Source organism: Artemia franciscana, chromosome 4 (assembly GCF_032884065.1).
Source record: "Artemia franciscana chromosome 4, ASM3288406v1, whole genome shotgun sequence".
In the NCBI taxonomy this organism is placed as follows: domain Eukaryota; kingdom Metazoa; phylum Arthropoda; class Branchiopoda; order Anostraca; family Artemiidae; genus Artemia; species Artemia franciscana.
Window position 1 is genome coordinate 38,876,750 of NC_088866.1, and position 19,557 is coordinate 38,896,306.

Sequence of the window (19,557 nt, forward strand, 5' to 3'; positions counted from 1 at the left end):
AAGAGTTTAAAATTTGACAATGTGGAAGATGGATGGAATAATTTAAAAAAAACAAATTTGTGAAGTTGCTGATGGTGTCTTAGGGAAGAGTGCTAAGACTGCAACTAGGAATATTAGTGAAAAAGCTTTAGGTTTAATAGAGAGTAGAGGGGTTTTTATACAAGAATTATCTGAGTGATAGGTCGTATGAAAACAAAAGGAATGTAAAGAAAGTGGAGAAAGCATTAAAATATGAACTAAGGAGATGTGAAGTGGAGGCCATGGATAAAATTGCTGAGGATCTGGAAGATGCGGCTAGACGGCATAATAGTAAAATATTATACTGGCATGTTAATAAATTGAAAGGGAGTAGTCAATCCGGACTAGTCCCAGTTAAAAATAGAAATTGGACCATAATTAGTGATAAGGAAAAATTTAAAGAAAGATGGGTGGAACATTTTGAGAATGTGCTAAACCGAGATACAGTTGCAGGAAAAGATATTGATGAAAATGAAAAAGTTTGTGAAACCTTGGATGTGAAGGAAGATTTGTTTAGTGAGGAAGAATTAGCGACAGTACTAAAAGGATTAAAAAATAATAGGGCTCCAGATGCTGATAGTGTGATAAATGAGTTTCTTAAATATGGTGGCTCTGAGGTTAGGAATAAGCTACTGAAAAATATGAACATGATTTTTGAAAAAGGGGAAGTACCTAATGATTTTAGGAAAACCTTATTTAAACCACTGTATAAGAAAGGTGACACGAGTGAGTGTCGTAATTATCGAGGCATTAATCTGGTCTCTGTAGGTAGCAAATTACTGAGTAATATGATACTTTTTAGACTGAGAGATGCTGTAGACAAAGTTTTAAGGGAAGAACAGTGCGGTTTTAGAAAAGGTAGAGGATGTGTCGACCACGTTTTCATTCTTAGGTTAATAATTGAGAAGTAACTTCATTGTCAAACACCTTTGGTCCTCAGTTTCATCGATTATGAGCAAGCTTTCGATTCTGTTGATAGAAGAGCGTTAGAAAAGGTCTTATTTTGTTATGGTATACTAGAAAAATACATTAAAGTGATTTGTGCTATATATGAGAATAATACTGCTGCGGTTACGGTAGGAAATGAGGTTATCAATTGGTTTTGTATTAAATCAGGAGCCAAGTACGGTTGTGCTCTATCCCCCTTTATATGGATCATTTTGATGGACTTGTCTTAAGGAGAACAGGAAAGGCAATTGGAGACCACGGAATCAAATGGGAAGGAAAAACGCTCCTGGACTTAGATTATGCTGATGATTTAAGCATATTAGATGAGAGTGTGATAAAAATGAATGAAGTTTTAGAGGTTTTGCTATTTCAGGGTGCTAGAATAGGCTTGAAAATTAATGTGGAGAAGACTAAGTCACTAAGGCTAGGAATAAGAGAAGATGAAAAGGTGACGTGGGGTAACGAAAAGATTGATCAGGTTGGCAGCTTCACTTACCTTGGTAGTATTATTATTAAAGATAGTGGGAGCAGTGAAGATGTTAAAAGTAGAATAGCTAAGGCTCAGGGTATTTTTCACAGTTAAAAAAAAAAGTTTGGAAGAATAGAAAGATAAGTCTGAAAACCAAGATTAGAATATTGGAAGCTACAGTGATGACAGTGGTCAAATACGGCTCTGAAGCATGGACGCTCCGAAAAGCAGATGAAAATTTAATAGATGTTTTCCAGGGAAATTGCCTACGGATTGTTCTGGGTACCCGGCTGACTGATCGTATTTCAAACAGTAGTTTATACGAAAAATGTGGTTCAATCCCGCTTTCTAGGGCTATAATGAAAGAAAGGTCAAGATGGCTAGGCCATATTCTGCAGATGAAGGATGATAGATTTCCAAAGTTTGTCCTTTTTGGCTAACCGTCTGGGGCTACACGGAAAGCAGGTCGTCCTTGTCTGGGTTGGGAAGATGTCATAAATAAAGATTTAAAGGAAATGGGAACTTCCTGGGAGGTTTTAAAGAGAGAGGCCTTGAATAGATTAGGTTGGAAGAAGAGCGTTTGTAGCTGTGTTGGCCTCAGGCGGCTTGGTGCTGCAGTGAGTTATTAGTAGTAGTAGCAGTAGTAGTAGTAGTGAGCCAGATTCACTGGCATTATTTGAAAAAAACGAACAAAAATTATTCCATATTTGAAGGGTTTCCCCCTCCTCAATACCTTGCTCCTCACGCTAAAGTCTATCTGTTTGTTTCAATTTTTTAAGAGCGGGTTGGGAAACACGAAGGCTGCTTAATTAGAATAGGAGGCTTTTTTAGTAGTGCTAACAGTTTTAGCATAAAGAACAAGGTATTGAGGAAGGGGCAACCCTTCATATACGAAATAAATCTGCCAAAATGTAATTTTTGTTCCAGTTTTTCATGTACGGTGAGTGAAATTCGAATCTGCATTACTTGAAAAACGTTCAGAAATTAAAATAAAAAACATTTTTTTTTTAACTGAAAGTAAGGAGAGACATTAAAATTTAAAACTAACAGAAATTGTTCCGTATATTAAAGGGGCTGTCCCCTCCTCAAAGCCTCGATATTTATGCTAAAGTTTTTATTATTTTAAAAGGTACAGTTGTGAAAAAGAGTCAAACTTTAGCGTAAAGAGAGAGGCATTGAGGAGGGACAGCCCTATCATATACGAAATAATTTCTGTTCGTTTTAAGTTTTATTATCGCTCCTTACTTTCATTTAAAGAAACTTGTTTTTTTTTTTGTTAATTTAAACAAAACCTGGATCTCAAATGACATAATTAGATAGACGTGATCTAATCAGAAGTCGGAAGGAAAAGGGAATATCGGTTTTTGTAGTGGATAGCTTCGGATTTGTAATTGATTAAGAGACGGTTAATGATGTCGGTAATTAGAAAATTGGGAGACAGATCTCTCAATGCCGTCCAATTTTCTGACTAAGTGGCAAGAAACTGTGAAAACCGTTTCAGGATAAGTAACACATAAATTATACTCATTAATACATTTGCAAATTAAAAAATCTTTATTTATCTCCATTCCTAAATTATATATTTCTTATGCTTAAAGCTACTCACATGAGTTAGTAGCATGAAACAATTTAACAAATTTCAGAAAACTCCCCTTCAATTTGCTAATTTAACAATTTTTAATTTTTACTTCGACTAATGTATGATACTACTGGTTCTGAAATAAAATTAACCCCAAATGAGATAATTCTTTTAAGTGACATAGATTTCTAATGTATAAAAGAACAAGGGTGGTTTATCTTGTTATAAAGATTTAAAGCACTAGTTTCCCTTAATCGACCAATGGAGTTTAAACTTAGAATATCAAGGCTATTAGAGATGACTAAGTAAGACAATAACAAACAAACATGATACAAATTTGACCAATAGCGAGTTATTGGTCAAAGGGAAGAGTAGGAGTGATATATGAATCTTGGTCTGTTTGGTTAGAATATGAGATTAAATTAGAACAACTTACATTTTGATAATAGGCTAGGCTAATTTCGCATCTCTACCAGAATTAGGCTTTTGAAAGATTCCTTCATCAGGTTTATAACTTACAAGCCATATTGTTTTACTTCCCATTTTATTTGGATTACGAAGTAAAAATGGACTTTAAACCGCTTTGCTCTTTTAAGTTTTATTTATGCACACTTTACGCAACTTTCGGCGCACTTGGTGCAATTGAAGTTCCACATAAAAAAATAAGAGAAGTTGCCTAAAAATTGAATTGCGACCCCCCCTCCCAAGTTATACACAAAATAAAGTAGTGACTAGGCTCAGCATCAAATACAATACAAATTTTACTTTTAAATTAGTACCTGATTTTTTTTTCCAGTCACAGTGGTGAACGGTAAGTAAAAAGGTATCTCTTTTCAAAATTAACCAAAATTGTAACAAACAAGTATTCTAGAAAAGAGGTAAAATGCCAAAACAAGTATTCTAGAAAAGAGGTAAAATGCCAAAAATGTGGGTGTAATATTGGTTCATTTATGCCCCCAAATACAATGTCCCCAACAACTCTATTAGGTAGGGGTTGAAACTCTCCATCTTCACGATAAGGATGGTCATGGATTCGTCTCTATTGTTCTTTTTTCTTCGTTTTGTTCATTGAACCAACGTTAAGATATCGAGACAGAGCTCATTCGAATGTAAATTGAAAATAATATGAGCCTTTTTAAGTAGAAATAAAAACCATTATACTACAGTAAAGTGCCAGTTTCCGTCATTTTATGTCGATAACTACTATATTAACCAGCAAATGTGTTTGATACTCGGCAATGTGTTATGATAGTCCTCTCCGAAGCCCTTGCTTTTATTTCTTGTTGAGTTAAGCACACCAAACTCAATGAACCATACCAAATGCGGTTTGGGTAATATCGAAGGGCACGCTGCCTTTCCATGACAGTAGATAACGATTTGAATAGGGATAAATCCTTTTATTAGATGGTGAAAAAAAATATTCCTATTCGAACTGCTATTTATCGTCAATTGTGGTTTATTAAATATTAAAGGCAAAGTGCGACTATGGAGACAAACAATTTGGGTTTCGTGAAAACTTAGGTGGCTAGAACGCAGTCGCCACTCTTTGAATCATCGTCGGAAGCATATAAAAACCTATGTGCGCACGATTGATATTATAAAAGCGCAAGAGTTTGTCTTACACCTGAAAGCTATTCGTTCTCTGGTAAGAAGTGGAACCAATCCTTTCTATTGTCCACTGGTCTAGAATGACTAGGCCTACGGTACTGCGACTTTACAGATCAAGCTAGAAACTTACCAAGTAACATTGTCACCGTTCAGCGAGGATGTAACACATCCTCAGTACTCAGCCTTGTTTTGATCACTTAATTTGAAGAACAAAAAACTTTTTCCGTAAGACAACCCTTTCAAAGAAAAGCAAAAAGCTGCATCAAACCAAAGATGAGCAGAAATATATTCAAATATTTGATAGTATATATATATATATATATATATATATATATATATATATATATATATATATATATATATTTATATGATTTATTGCAAAAAGAGTATGGGCCATAGCAACACATAATACAGTATATATGCATTATGATATCATGACAATATCTGACTATATATATAGGCAAATTTGGCTAAATATAGGCAAATTGGACTACATATAAACAATTTGCTTTCGTCAGTTAGTTATAATCGACAATTGTCATTTTGGCAATTATAATTACAAGAAGGCAAGGTAGAACCTCAACAAGTTGACTCTAGTTCGGCATTCTGGAGTGACATTCATTAGAGGTGTAGCATAAGTGGAAGACAGTAACAACGGCAATCAAAGGGGTAAAATTAACCTTGCACTTGATGATCATTTCATTGGACAATCTGTCTTGGATTTTTTACAATTGGCCATGACTTTGATTTTTGCCACAACTATTCCCTTTTTATTTATTCAAAAATCAACAGAGTAACAAGATACAACTTCGGATAATATAAATCAAAACAATAAAAAAGAACAACAAAAGAGCCACAAAAGGCACAGAATACAGTCAACAAACATAATTCAGGAACAAAATACAACTATACAACCTCGTTTTCACTGATAAACAGTACACCTAACAAACTATCCACTCAAACATGATTCCCTATGTTTACTGAAATTAGCCAACATTTACTCCACTGAATTAGCCAACATTTACTCCCAAACTTTCGTCCAAAACATTCACACTCGGATATAAAATGAAATAAGTTTTCTTTTACACATCCATATATAGGGCAAAAGCAAGGTCATTAGTTGTCGTCACTTTTGCTTTGACGGTGACGTCATTCAAGATATTTAAGACATATGTTCACGTAGAAATCTATTAATGTTTAAGTTTACAATGACTGATGAACTTACCATGGCAAAAGCCGATGAAGATGCTCAAAGAGTCTATGCCAAAAAACTTGCTGCTGATAGAGAAAGTCAGAAAGGAAAGCGTGCCGAGGAATCAAAAGAACAGCAAGGAAACAGGCTTGAGGCTAAAGAACGCAAAACCGCGCAGTTAGATGAAGATCCACCTGGACAGCGAGAGTCAAAACATATCAAAACTGAAAATGATAGCGATGATGATTGGGTTTGGGATTTTGACTTGGATAAGGTCATCAATGCCTACCAGATTTTAGTTAAAAAAACAAAGGTTCGGCGATATGTATTTCATAGTGAAGCTGAAAAATAAAGAAGAAAAATAAAACTGAAAAAAGAAAAAATGTAAAAAACTAAAAAATACTAAAAAGAAAAAACACTCAAAGAGAAATTACAGACCGGGACACAAATGACGACCGGGACAGAGGGAATATAAATAACGACCGGGACACAGGTATTTAAGAATATCGTTCAAAGTCAAATTTTTAATTGTAAGAAGACCGTTGAAAGAGAAATTTCTAATTGTAAAATGACTGAAGAACCTACAATGGCAACGGTACCATCATCGAAGTAGATAACCAGTGGGTTGTTCCATTTTCCTCATTATTATCAAAAACATTTAATGCACACATAAACATTGAATACTGTAACTCCGTAAAGGCAATCAAATACATATGTAAATACGTCAACAAAGGCAGTGACATGGCAGTTTTTGGCTTGCAGCCCGAAATCAAAGATTTCGACGAAATCGTACAATATCAGGCTGGAAGATACATAAGCAGTAATGAAGCTGTTTGGCAAATTCTTTCATTTCCGATACATGAACGTAGTCCAGCTGTTGTTCACTTAGCGGTACATTTACAGAATGGTCAACGTGTTTATTTCTCGGAAACCAACGTGCAACAAAGAGCCCTGAATCCACCGGATACAAAATTAACAGCTTTTTTTTCGCTTTGCAAAAATGATTCTTTTGCAAAAAAACTACTGTATACTGACTATACGGTACTATACATGACACTTACCGTAGTGCATGCCAAGCTCTGAATTTATTGGAGAATGACCAACACTGGGATAACTGCATCAATGACGCGTGCGAAACGTCAACCCCAAGTCAAATTCGTGCATTGTTTGGCATCATTTTAACAACTTGCTCTCCATCAGCTCCTACAGAGTTATGGGAAAAATATAAGTCAAAAATGTCCGAAGATATACTCCATCGAAAACAGTTACAGACGTCAGATATGACTTTTGATTTTACATCAGAAATTTATAACTACACTTTAGTTATTATAGAAGATTTGTGCGTACGTATGGCAAACAAACCTCTTCAGGATTTGGGACTGCCTTCACCTAACCGTATCGCTGCTGTTTCGACATGTGTAGAATTGGATCGTGAACAAAGTTACAGTACGAGTGATCTTTTGTCGTATGTACAAAATGACATTTCCAAGTTAACGTCGGAACAAAAAGACATTTATGATACGATAGACTCAATTTCAGGACGTATACAACTACCTGCTGATTTCTGTTATTTAGTGACGTCCAAAAATGAATTGATTGAAAAAGTATTTCCGAATATTCTAAAAAATTATAGAGGCCACAATCTTGACAGGGCCTTTTGAGGGTGAGGCTGTTCTTATTCCTCGCATTCCCATGATTCCAACGGATCTGCCTTTTCAATTTAAAAGATTGCAATTCCCAATTCGATTAGCATTTGCAATCACCATTAACAAAGCTCAAGGTCAATCATTAGAAAAAGGTGGTATAGATCTTAATACTGATTGTTTTTCCCATGGAAAATTGTACGTTGCATGTTCGAGGGTCGGTAAACCTGACAATCTATTTATATGCAGCGACAATTGGACAGCGAAGAATGTTGTATATTCGCAAGTTTTACGCAGTTAATTTGTATTTTATCTATCTATCTATCTATCTATATAAAAACGAGTTGTGTGTATGCATGTTTGTTTGTTTGTAAGAAGAGCGTTTGCATATGACGTCATTATTAGTACATACGGCTTTGTATATGCACAGACAATGGGAAAGCCAAGAATGTTATATATTCGCAATTTTTACGTAGTTTAACTCCTGCAGACGAAATGAATGCTTGCCTGAAAAATTCTAATTTATGGGCACACGTAAAAATATTAAAATTAACTACAAATATGCGTGTCCGATTGCAAAACGATGACTCTGGTCAAACATTTTCAGATCAATTGCAGGCAATTGGAAACGGAAAGCTCCCAGTAGTGGAAAAGCCAAAAATGTTGTACATTCGCAATTTTTACGTAGTTTGAAACACATATATAAATCTATCTATATTCACAGGTGGGACACAGGGACACAACTACAATGGCGCGTAACTAATATGGCGCGTAACGACTTACGCGCGCGGGGGGGCATGGGGGGCGCGAAGCGCCAAAACCAACTAGGTGTTGGGGTGGCGCGAAGTGCCACCCCAACAGCTAGTATATATATATATATATATATATATATATATATATATATATATATATATATATATATATATATATATATATATATATATATACAACTACAGAAGAGAGAATAAAGAGAACTTTTTTCCCAAGACCTTGAACCAACACAACCTATTTGAATATTTCGGCCCTAAATCTAAGGGCCGTCTTCAGCAAAGAAATAATAAACAATAAAACACTTACAATAACAATTTTCGGTTAGAAATCCATTCTTTTTTTTTTTTTTTTTTTTTAATAGCCTTGGCATCATTACTTCTTAACGAAAAGTTCAGCAAAGACTGTGTGATAAAAGCAAACATTTTACAAGCTAAAAAGGTTCATTCATTGAACTAACTGTATTTATTAAAAGTTGGAATAATTTCTTATTGTGATTAAATAAAAGAACAAGTTTTTTGAAATGAAAGTAAGGAGCAACATTAAAACTTAAAACGAACAGAAATTACCTCGTATATGAAAGGGGCTTTTCCTCCTCGACACACCACTCTTTACGCTAAAGTATTTTATTGTTTTAAAAAGTAGAGTTGCGAGAAAGAATCAAACTTTAGCGCAAGGAGCGGGGTTCCTATGACTTTTTGGGGGTGTTACCCCCTATTTTCCAAAACAAGGCAAGTTTTCTCAGGCTTGTAACTTTTGATGACAAAGACTAACTTCAATGAAACTTACATATTTAAAATCAGAATAAAAAGCCGATTCTTTTGATATATCTTTTAGCATCGAAATTCCGTTTTTTAGAGTTTCGTTTACTATTGAGCCTGATCGCTCCTTTCTACAGTTCGTTACCACGAACTGTTTGATATTTGCCTTCTCTGCAGCTAATCTTGTAGTTCTTTTGGGATTGGGCTTGTTTTTATTCGTTCCTATTTTTGTTTTATTTTGAATTAAATTATTTTCTGTAGTTAATTTTGTGTACATAGGGTTGAGTGTGTGTTCACCCAAGTCTCTATTTAGGGATGTATTATTATTTAAGTTTCTTTTGATTTCGATTGCCTCGCGGACTGTTTGTTTGATTCCTAGGTCATTGCTAATTAGAATTGTTTTGTCAAATAGAATTGACTTTTTTAGATGTATTGATAATACGCAGTGTGAATGAACTTCATTTTACGGTTTACACGAAATCTACGCATAATAATAGATACCTTCACTTCAAATCTAACCATCCTCCACAGGTTAAAAGAGGTGTGGTAATACCTCTTGTGGATAGAGTACTTGATAACTGTTCAGAACCATATATCAAAAAAGAATTAAATTTTATTACAGACATACTTTTTGGCAACGGGTACCCAATTTCTCTCATAAATACTGTTATTGCTCAAAGATTAAAGATGCATTCTTCTAATGCCTTAAATCCCACACCAGAAAACGATTCGAATAATCCCACAGGCACGATTTACATACCTCAAATTTCGAAAAAAAAACTGAAAAACGTTTGTTTAGAAAACAATTTACATGTTGTATTCACAAGTAATTTAAGTATAATGAATCTTCTCAATTCTCGTAAGGATAAAACCCCAGTTACTCGTCTAAGAGGGGTGTATCAAATACCATGTAGTTGTGGAAATTATTACATTGGGCGAACCCACCAAAATTTAGGAACAAGATTACAGCAACACAAAGAAAGTATTAAAAAGGCATTAAAATCTAGAAATAACTCCATATCTTTCGATTCAGCTTTAAGCAATCATATTTTTAAGAATCCAAAACATTATGTTCTATTTGACGAAACAATTCTAATTAGCAATGACCTAGGAATCAAACAAACAGTCTGCAAGGCAATCGAAATCAAACGAAACTTAAATAATAATACATCCCTAAATAGAGACTTGGGTGAATACACACTCAACCCTATGTACACAAAATTAACTACAGAAAATAATCTAATTCAAAATAAAACAAAAATAGGAACAAATAAAAAAAAAGCCCAATCCCAAAAGGACTACAGGATTAGCTTCAGAAAAGGCAAATATCGCAATAAGAAATTATTCCAATTTTTAATAAATACAGTATGAACCTTTTTAGCTTGTAAAATGTTAGTTTTTATCACACAGTCTTGGCTGAACTTTTCGTTAAAAAGTAATGATGCCAAGGCTATTTTAAAAAAAGAATGGATTTTTAACCGAAAACTTTTATTGTAAGTGTTTTATTGTTTATTATTTTCTTTGCTCAGGACGGCCCTGATATAGGGCCGAAGTTTTCAAATAGGTTTTGTTGGTTCACTGTCTTGGGAAAAAAAGTCCTCATTATTCTCTCTTCTGTAGTTGTATTATAGAAAGGCAGTGTGGTCTTCGTCATTATATATCATGAAAAGAGAAATCACCAATGCTACAGCACAAACACAAAAAAAAAAAAAAAAAAAAAAAAAAAAAAAAAAAAAAAAAAAAAAAAAAAAAAAAAAAGGAGACAGAAGGAGAAAAGGAAGACTGTTTTCCTAAATTAGTGATTAATATAGACCAGCACTTGAATGAGGCCTTAACCCTACTCATCCATACAATCACATAGGTCAAACAGCATAGCCACACACAATCATATATATATATATATATATATATATATATATATATATATATATATATATATATATATATATATATATATATATATATATATATATGATAGAATTGTTTATTATTTATTATTCTCTTTGCTCAAGAAGGCCCTTAGATATAGGGCCGAAATATTCAAATAGGTTTTGTTGGCTCACTGTCTTGGGAAAAAAAAAAGTCCTCATTATTCTCTCTTCTGTAGTTGTACTAGGGAAAGGCAGTGTGGTCTTCGTCATTATATTATAAATATATATATATATATATATATATATATATATATATATATATATATATATATATATATATATATATATATATATATATATATATATATATATATATATATATATATATATGCATGTGGGAGAATTAAATGATTAACATTATACTTTTGATTAACCAAGACAAAAAAGAATTCACTAGACCTGAAGTTATATTGGATCGACTCAGGCCTATAAATAGAGCATTTTAAATCAACCAAGACCAAAAGCAGTTATTGAGCCGAGAATATGCTGGATTAGCCACACCAAAATTACTTGCTGGAGTTGGAACATTTTTGGTCAGCCCAGACTAAAACGAGCTACTTACCTTTGAATATGTCAATAAGCCCAGATCCAAAGTAGTTACTAGACCTGGAACATCTTGGTTCATCCCAAGACGAAAAGGATGCTGGAATTGGGATGCTTTTGTTTAGCCCCGAATAGCAGGAAAGTTACTTGAGTTTAAGGATTTTCCATCGACCTTGACGAAAGGTATTTATAGACGGAAATTGTTTTCATTCAGCCAGTACAGAAAGAGATATTGGATCTGGAGGGTTTTACATCAACTTGTACCAAAAGGAGTTACAAGGCTGGATACATATTTGATTTGCACAGACTAAAGGCATTTGATAGATTTGGAGCATTTTTTAGCAATCATTCACCAAAGAAGCTAGATCGAGACTTTATTCCGGGTTGACCAAAATTAATTACCAGACATGGGATATTTTCAGTAAGCCCAGACCAAAAAGAACAACTGGACTTTTTATCTTTTTTATTAGATCCACAATGGGCTTCTTGACCAAGACCAAAAAATGTTCCAAAGCTTTCAATGATTAATGAGCAAAGTCGTTCAATCGACTTACATTAAATCGAAGGAGTTTGACATTAAAAATAAATGCATCCTTTGTTGTTTTTCTTTTTTTTTGAATTATGCTACTTTTTAGTATTTCTGCTGAAGAAAAAATCACCGAATTTGTACCCCTCCCTTTGGTTCTGAAAAAATTACATTCTACCCCCTCTATTTCAGTGAATTTATGCCACTATATCATAAATATATCTTTTGGTGTTAAAAGTCAAAACTATTTTTTGAAATGTTTAATTGTAGTTTAATAAAAAAATTAATGCTTAAATAGATATTCAATCAGTAATTCAAATTTACAAAATATTTCCTTTTAAATCAAAGTTTAGTCTCATCTACTCTGAAACTCCATTGAAGTTAATGATGAGTTGTTTCGCACAGTCGACCTTTATCATACCTACTAATGTGTTAGGGGGCATTACTTAAGACACCGAAAAAGGGTAGTAAAAAATGACAAAGATTAGATGCTCAGAAATAGTGCTAAAGGACGTACTGCCTACTTTCCTTGCTCATTCATTCCAAGACTATATATAGTTCAAAGACAAAAACCAACTTGAAAATAGTTTTACCTGAACGTACAATAGATGATTAGTGCCACAATCGAAGCTGCCAAGGAGACAGAATAACCAATGACATATACACCATTGACTTTCTGCCAAACCTTCAAAAGAAGCATAATTAATATAAAATAAAAACAAACGAAAAATTGCATGCTTTTTATCTAAGGTGATAACAGGCAGGTGCCATCACTGACGTTATAGAACACACTCTTGAGAAGACTGTTTAAACTTAGTCCGCTTGGCCGTCCCATTTGAAAAAACATTTTCTATAATGTATTACCACTGGATAGAGATACAAAAAAACACTACTGTTACTAACAACTTAGTGGGACACCAAGCCACCTGAGGCCAACACAGCTACGCACGCTACGCATTCCATCCCAATTTATTCAAAGCCTCCCTCCTTACACTCTGTCAGGAAGTTTCTATTTCCCTTAAATTTCTTCTTACGACAAGTAATTGTGTTGTAATGTATTGTAACTGCGTTGAATTTTTGATTTTGTTTAGTAATTTATGGTAGTTTTTCATTTGAAAACAATTTTACTTTACTTCTACTCATTTTTGGTTCAATAAAGCTCTGTACTTTTCATTGGAAAATCACTTTTGTGGAAAATTTCTACAAAAATTGATTTCTGTTCGTATTTAATTGACCTAGTCTTTTTCATTAGTAAAGAAATGAATATTTTAAATCTTTTCACATTTTCTCTATAAGAATCCAGATTTTGGCTTACTATGAATGTGTCAGACAAAATTTTACAACAAATTTAAGCATAGTTGTACTATAAAGCTTTGGATTGGTGGGGAAAAACATACAAATATTGGATTAAAAATCCGCATAATTCTATAAGGCTGACGGAATTCTAAACGCTATCATTTAAAGTCTTAAGTATAGACAAATGTTAGCCAGTAACCCCCTCCCCTCCTTTAACTGCCCCGATAGTTTCAACTTAGTTCCCTTAGCCTTTCTTGAGATTAAAAAATAATGAAAAAAATAATTTTCTTTTCAACAAAGGTAAAGAGCGGAGCTGTGTCTTGAGCAGAGCAAAACAAACTACCAGGCATCATAATGAACAAGGAACTAAAGTTAAAAGACATAGATACTGTATTCGACTTAATAAAAAATGAAGCCAATAATGAACTTATAATGTGCAAAAAAATAAAGCTGATATTCAATTCAAACTTAAAAGGAATATAAATTACAAGACGTATGAACTGGGAAGTTGACCTCCTTATACTCCATTTATAGTTGAAAAACAGATATGAAAAGAGTGATATTAAATTTAAAAGATGCAGGTATTAGACTTAATAAAAAGCGAAACCAATAATTAATTTGTGATCCACAAAAAACAAAACTGATGTTCAACTCAATCTCAAAACAAACAAAAATTATTAGATATATGAACTGGGAAGTCTTCTCCCTTGCACCTCATATATAGCGCTAGGGTCATTCGAGCTTTACTGAAAGCAATATGTAGTTTAAGCGATTTCAAACCGAAAGCAATATTTTAAAAAATTGATTTTTTCAATAAAAAACTTAGCGTTCTGTAAAATTTTTTTGTAACCCCTCGCAAAAAAAAAAAAAAAATGCAAAACAAAGCATACAGAAGTAAGGGTGCTACCGGGCGTCAGCCCCTCCCCTTTCACCCAAAGGTTTCATTCTACTCATACAAAAGCTACAACAATGCATATAAGCAAATTTTGACGCATTTTGTATTTTTTTTTAAACACCATCTCCAGCAAATCATGCCCCCTTCCTCCGAAAAGTCCTAGATATGACTATATAAAAACTAAAATGTTTAAAATACGCATTATTTTCAATGAAATAGAGGAGTGAAAGAAAGTACCATTTTTTTCTGTAAACATTGATTGGTCCAGAAACATGATTTTTCTTCATTGATTTGTTGTTGATATAATAAAAAATAAAAGACAAATTAAGCTTTTAAATTAATTTTTAAGTAAAACCATAATAATTGAAAACTAAAATTCGAATAACAATCAAGATCACACAAAAATAAAGTATACATGTTTTCAAAACATTTTTATGTCCAAATTCTTCTTTTTCGGTCTATTTCAAAAAGACATGGAGAACAATGATGTCTAAACTCTACTTTTAAATGAATATTTTTAATTTCGAAGAAATCCATTTTATTCTTTGAAGTGAAGTTTTTCAATGACAAATTCATTCATTTTTTTTGGCATTTGAAAGGAATATGTTTAGAGTGAAGAAAGAACTAATGGAGCTTTAGTGTATATCAAACTGATGGAAGTAGACTGATGTAACGAAATATAAAAGAAGCACTTAAAAAAGGCACTACAACTTTCAAACTCCAATCGAATGAGCCCTTTCCAGACTTTAAATGACCATCCCATTCACCGAAGCTCCCCAATATGTTGACAATTGGTAACTTTTATATTTTGCAGCCCTTGCCCCAGGGGCTGGGAGATTTATTAGCGCCTGAGTTGCACCTATTTGAGTTTCGAACTATTTTGAAAAAATGGCTATCTCAACGTTCTGATCGGATGCATTTTAGGAAAAACAGTGTGAGGGGGTGGGTCACATTTCGATCATTTTTGAATCTTAAAATGGCTACTAGAACTTTCTGCTTTTAATTAAATGAACCCGTTCCAAAGTTTACATGACCACCCTTACCATAAAAAAATTATATGTCAGGAATGAAACACTAGCATAACTTATAGTCCTTGCCCCGAGAGCTTAGGAGAGGGGATTATGAAACCCTGAATCATAGTTATTGACCATGGACTATTTTAGATAACGAAATGGTTATCTCAAAAGTTTGATCGATTGCATTCAAGGTATTCGATGCAAAATGAGACGGGAGAGCGGGATGGCAACCCTCCAATCACTTTTGACTTTTAAAAAGAGATATCTAACTTTCGATTTCAAATTGAATGAGCCCCCTTCGAAGTTTATAAAACCGTCCGTTCCATAAGAACCTTAGTTGTTACAAATGGATACCTTGAATAACTTACAGCACTTGCCCTGGGGGCAGTGGGTTTTTTTTTCAATCCAGGGAGCATAGTTGTTTGGTCTTTGGACTATTTTGGACAAATTCCCATCACATAATTTTAATTGGATACACATAGAGAAAACGGCAAGGGGGGCCTAGTTACCCTCCAATCACTTTTGACTTTCAATTTCCAATCAAATGAGCCCCCTTCGAAGTTAATTGGGGCATCCATTCCAAAAAAAATTCTATGCCCCCGTAACACAACTTGCGACCCGTACTCCTGGGATCTGGAAGGTTGTGTCAGCCCTGGAGGCATTTCTGTAAGATTTTTGAACTATTTTGAATGAACAAGCTTTTTTTTAAAAAAAATATCAGATGCATTTGAGGAATATAGGGCGTGGGGGGATCAATTTTGACTGTTAATTTCATCTTTTTATAATGTCAATAGCATACCCAAACGCAGAGGTAAAGGCAGGGAATACACCCTCCCCCTCTCCCCAAAGATCATTTCAATGAATACCCTAGATAAAATAAGAATTGTTGGATCTAAAATGCTCTTTTCAATTACAACCCAAACCCTCCTGAAAAAAATTAGATATCCTTCTCCCTAATTCATATTCCGTAATCGTTTACAATTCCTCAGAGATCAAAAGTCTGCTTCTAGTGAGGTGCCAAAATCAGAAGTTATCAAGAAAACAAATATTGGGGTCGCAAATCATGAACAGAGAAATGTAACTTAATTTTCACTTTATGAGTGATTTATTCAATGGCATGGAAAAACAATTTTTTCCCATTAATGATTTTCAGAGAAAACGTTGAGCTTAATAGAATAGAGGTATGAAGAATTCGGGTTAGAGAAGTTTATAAATCTCTTCCATAAAAACCTTAGTTGTTACAAATGGACAGATTGTATAACTTCCAGCACTTACCCTGAGGGCTTTGGAGTGTTTTGCCAACCCAAGAGGCAAAGTTGTTTGATCTTTAGACTATTTTGAACAAAATAACCATCTCAAAATTTTCATTGGATGCACATTGGGAAAAAAGGGCATGGGGGGACAAGCTGCCCTCCAATCAGTTTTGACTCTTAAAAAGAGAACTAGAAATTCCAATTTCCACTTTAATAACCCCCCCCCTTCGAAGTCGACACGAATACCCAATCCATAGAAACATTCTATGCCCCCCGGACATGACTTACAACCAATTTTCCTGGGCTCTGGGGGTTGTGTCAGGCCTGGAGGCATTTTTATAAGATCTTTGGACTATTTTGAATGAACTGGCTATTTAAAATATCTATTGGACATATTTGGAGAATATAAGGTGTGGGTGGGTGGGGGTGTCCTCCAATCAATTTTGACTGTTAAAAGGGGCAAGGAAGCTTTCGATTCCTAATCGAATGACCCCCTCTAAAGTCTGTAGGACAACCCTTCCATAAAAAACCTTATTAGTTAATAAAGGACAACTAGTATACTTTATAGCACTAGCCCTCAAGGCTGTGGGGGTTTATATCTCTAAAAACATAAGTACTGGACCTCTTAACTATGTTGAGCAAAATGACTTTCTAAAATTTTGATTACACGTGTTTGGGGAAATATTAATGAAGAGCTGGCTGCCTTCCAATTACTTTTGACTATTGAAAGATGGTATAACTTTCAATTTCCAATTAAATAAGCTCTTTCCAAATTTTGCATAACAACTCCTTCTATACATAGTGCATTGGACAGAAAAAAAAATTCTATCCGCTTCGCTCTTCTTCGCTCTTTACTTAGGCAACACCATTGCTCTGTCTATAAAAAAAAAAAAAAAAGTTTGACTCTTTCTCTTAACTTTAATTTTTTAAAACAGTAAAAACCTTTAGCGTAAAGAGTGGGGCGTTGATGAAGAAGCAGTCCCTTTCATATACGTAGTAATTTCTGTTCGTTTTAAGTTTTAATGTCGCTCCTTACTTTTTTTATTTAATTTCTGACCGTTTTTGAAACAATGCATGTTCTGATTTTGGCTCTCCGCAAATGAATAATTGAAACGAAATTTGCATATTTAATTTTGACTACAGGGCTTTCTCATAATTTTAATTGAATGATTTTGAGAAAAAAAGAGTGGGGGGGGGCCTAGTTGCACTCCGATTTTTTGGTTACTTAAAAAGACAACTAGAACTTATTCTTTACGAATATTTTTATTAGTAAAAGATATATGTAACTTACAAATTAGCTTACGTAACAAACTTCTGTATCCTCATATTTTTATTACGTATATGAAGGGGTTCACCCCCTCTTCAGTACCTCGCTCTTTACACTAAAGCTTAAATTTTTCCCAATTTCTAAAGAATGACCCCTGAATCACAAAAGCCGTAGAATAAATTTAGCGTAAAGAGCAAGATATTAGGAGGAGGTGAGCCCATAATATGTGTGTCAATTTCTGTTCGTTTAAAGTTTTAATGCTTCTCCTTACTTTCAGTTGAAAAAACTTTTTCAGATTTATTTTTTCATCGTTTTTTTTTTTTAATAATGCTAGAAACTCCTGCGCTCCCTTCATACAAATTTTCTTTCCCATGAAAAATTCCTCCAAACGAAGTTCCCCTAACATATCCCCCTCTTATCAACACCCCCCCAAATCTAAAAAAAAAACTGAAAACGTCTGTACATTTCCAAATAACGATTACTATATGTAAGCACTGGTCAAAGTTTGTAACTTGTGGCCCCTCTCACGGGGACTGTGGGGGAGTAAGTCATCTCCAATGGCATAGTTATAAGGTTTTTTAACTACGCTGAATAAAATGGCTATCTCAGAATTTTGATTTGGCGACTTTGGGAAAATAATTAACGTGGGAGGGGGCCTAAGTGCCCTTCAATTTTTTTGATCACTTTTGAAAGGAACTAGAACTTTTCATTTCCTTTAAAATGAGCCCTCTAGAAAGATTCTAGGACCACTGGGTCGATACGATCAGCCCTGAAAAAAAAAAATAATAAATAAATAAACACGCATCCTTGATCTGCCCTTTGGCAAAAAATATAAAATTCCACATTTTTGTAGATAGGAGCTTCAAACTTCTACAGTAGAGTTTCCTGATACGCTGAATCTGATGGTCTGATTTTCGTTAAGATTGTATAACTTTTAGAGGGTATTTCCCCCTATTTTCTAAAATGAGGCAAAGACTCATAACTTTTGATGGTTATAACTGATCTTGATGAAACTTATATATTTGAGATCAGCATTAAAATGCGATTCCTTTAATGTAGCTATTGGTATCGAAATTCCATTTTTTAGAATTAGAAATTTTTTAGAATTTCATAGAATTAGAAATTTTTTAAGAATTTTTAGATTTTCTAAAATATGGCAAATTTTTTCAGGCTCGTAACTGTTGATGAGTAAGACTAAACATGATTAAACTTATATATTTAAAATCAATATTAAAATGCGATTCTTTTGATGTAACTATTTGTATCAAAATTCCATTTTTTAGAGTTTCGGTTACTATTGAGCCTGGTTGCTCTTTACTACAGTTCGTTACCACGAACTGTTTAGTATCCCAGGTACATCCTTTCTAAAACCTTGTATGCCCACAATGTATTATTATTTAGTTTAATTTCCCATTCAACACTCCCAGATAGTTTTAAGTTACTGCCTTTAGCCGTTCCTGAGATTTCTCAAATATTCCCTTTACACAAAATTGGATGCATACAGTGTCTTTTGATTTATAGTAATAGCAGTAGTAGTACTAGAAGTAGTAGCAGTAGTAGTATTATCCCTAGTAGCAATAACAGTAATTAGGAATAGTAGGAAAAGTTTTTCGTGTGTAATAGAGGAAAAGTGTTCAAATACGGCATATTACCTCTTTGGTGAGATAGTGACTAATGTAATAAATGAAATATGTCCCTTACGAAGAATAAACCCTAATAGAAATTTTCCTCAGAAACCATGGATAACGAAAGCTATTCTAGTTTCAATAAAGCAGAAAAACCAACTTTATGTGAAATATTTAAGGGATCGTTCAGATGATAATCTTATAAAATTCAAAAATTTC

General features: G+C 33.8%; 1 protein-coding gene and 1 long non-coding RNA gene across 3 annotated transcripts in view; one reads left to right on the top strand and one right to left on the bottom strand.

The window, feature by feature from the left end:
* Positions 1 to 19,557, bottom strand: part of LOC136026411 (calcitonin gene-related peptide type 1 receptor-like) — a 213,497-nt gene that overhangs the window by 84,336 nt on the left and 109,604 nt on the right. For both annotated transcript variants that reach the window (XM_065702979.1, XM_065702978.1), the window contains exon 5: positions 12,580 to 12,671. In XM_065702979.1, the coding sequence (XP_065559051.1) occupies positions 12,580 to 12,671 (92 nt within the window). The remainder of the gene's footprint in view (positions 1 to 12,579; positions 12,672 to 19,557) is intronic.
* Positions 1 to 19,557, top strand: part of LOC136026412 (uncharacterized) — a 411,673-nt gene that overhangs the window by 30,148 nt on the left and 361,968 nt on the right. The gene's annotated exons all lie outside the window — the stretch shown is intronic.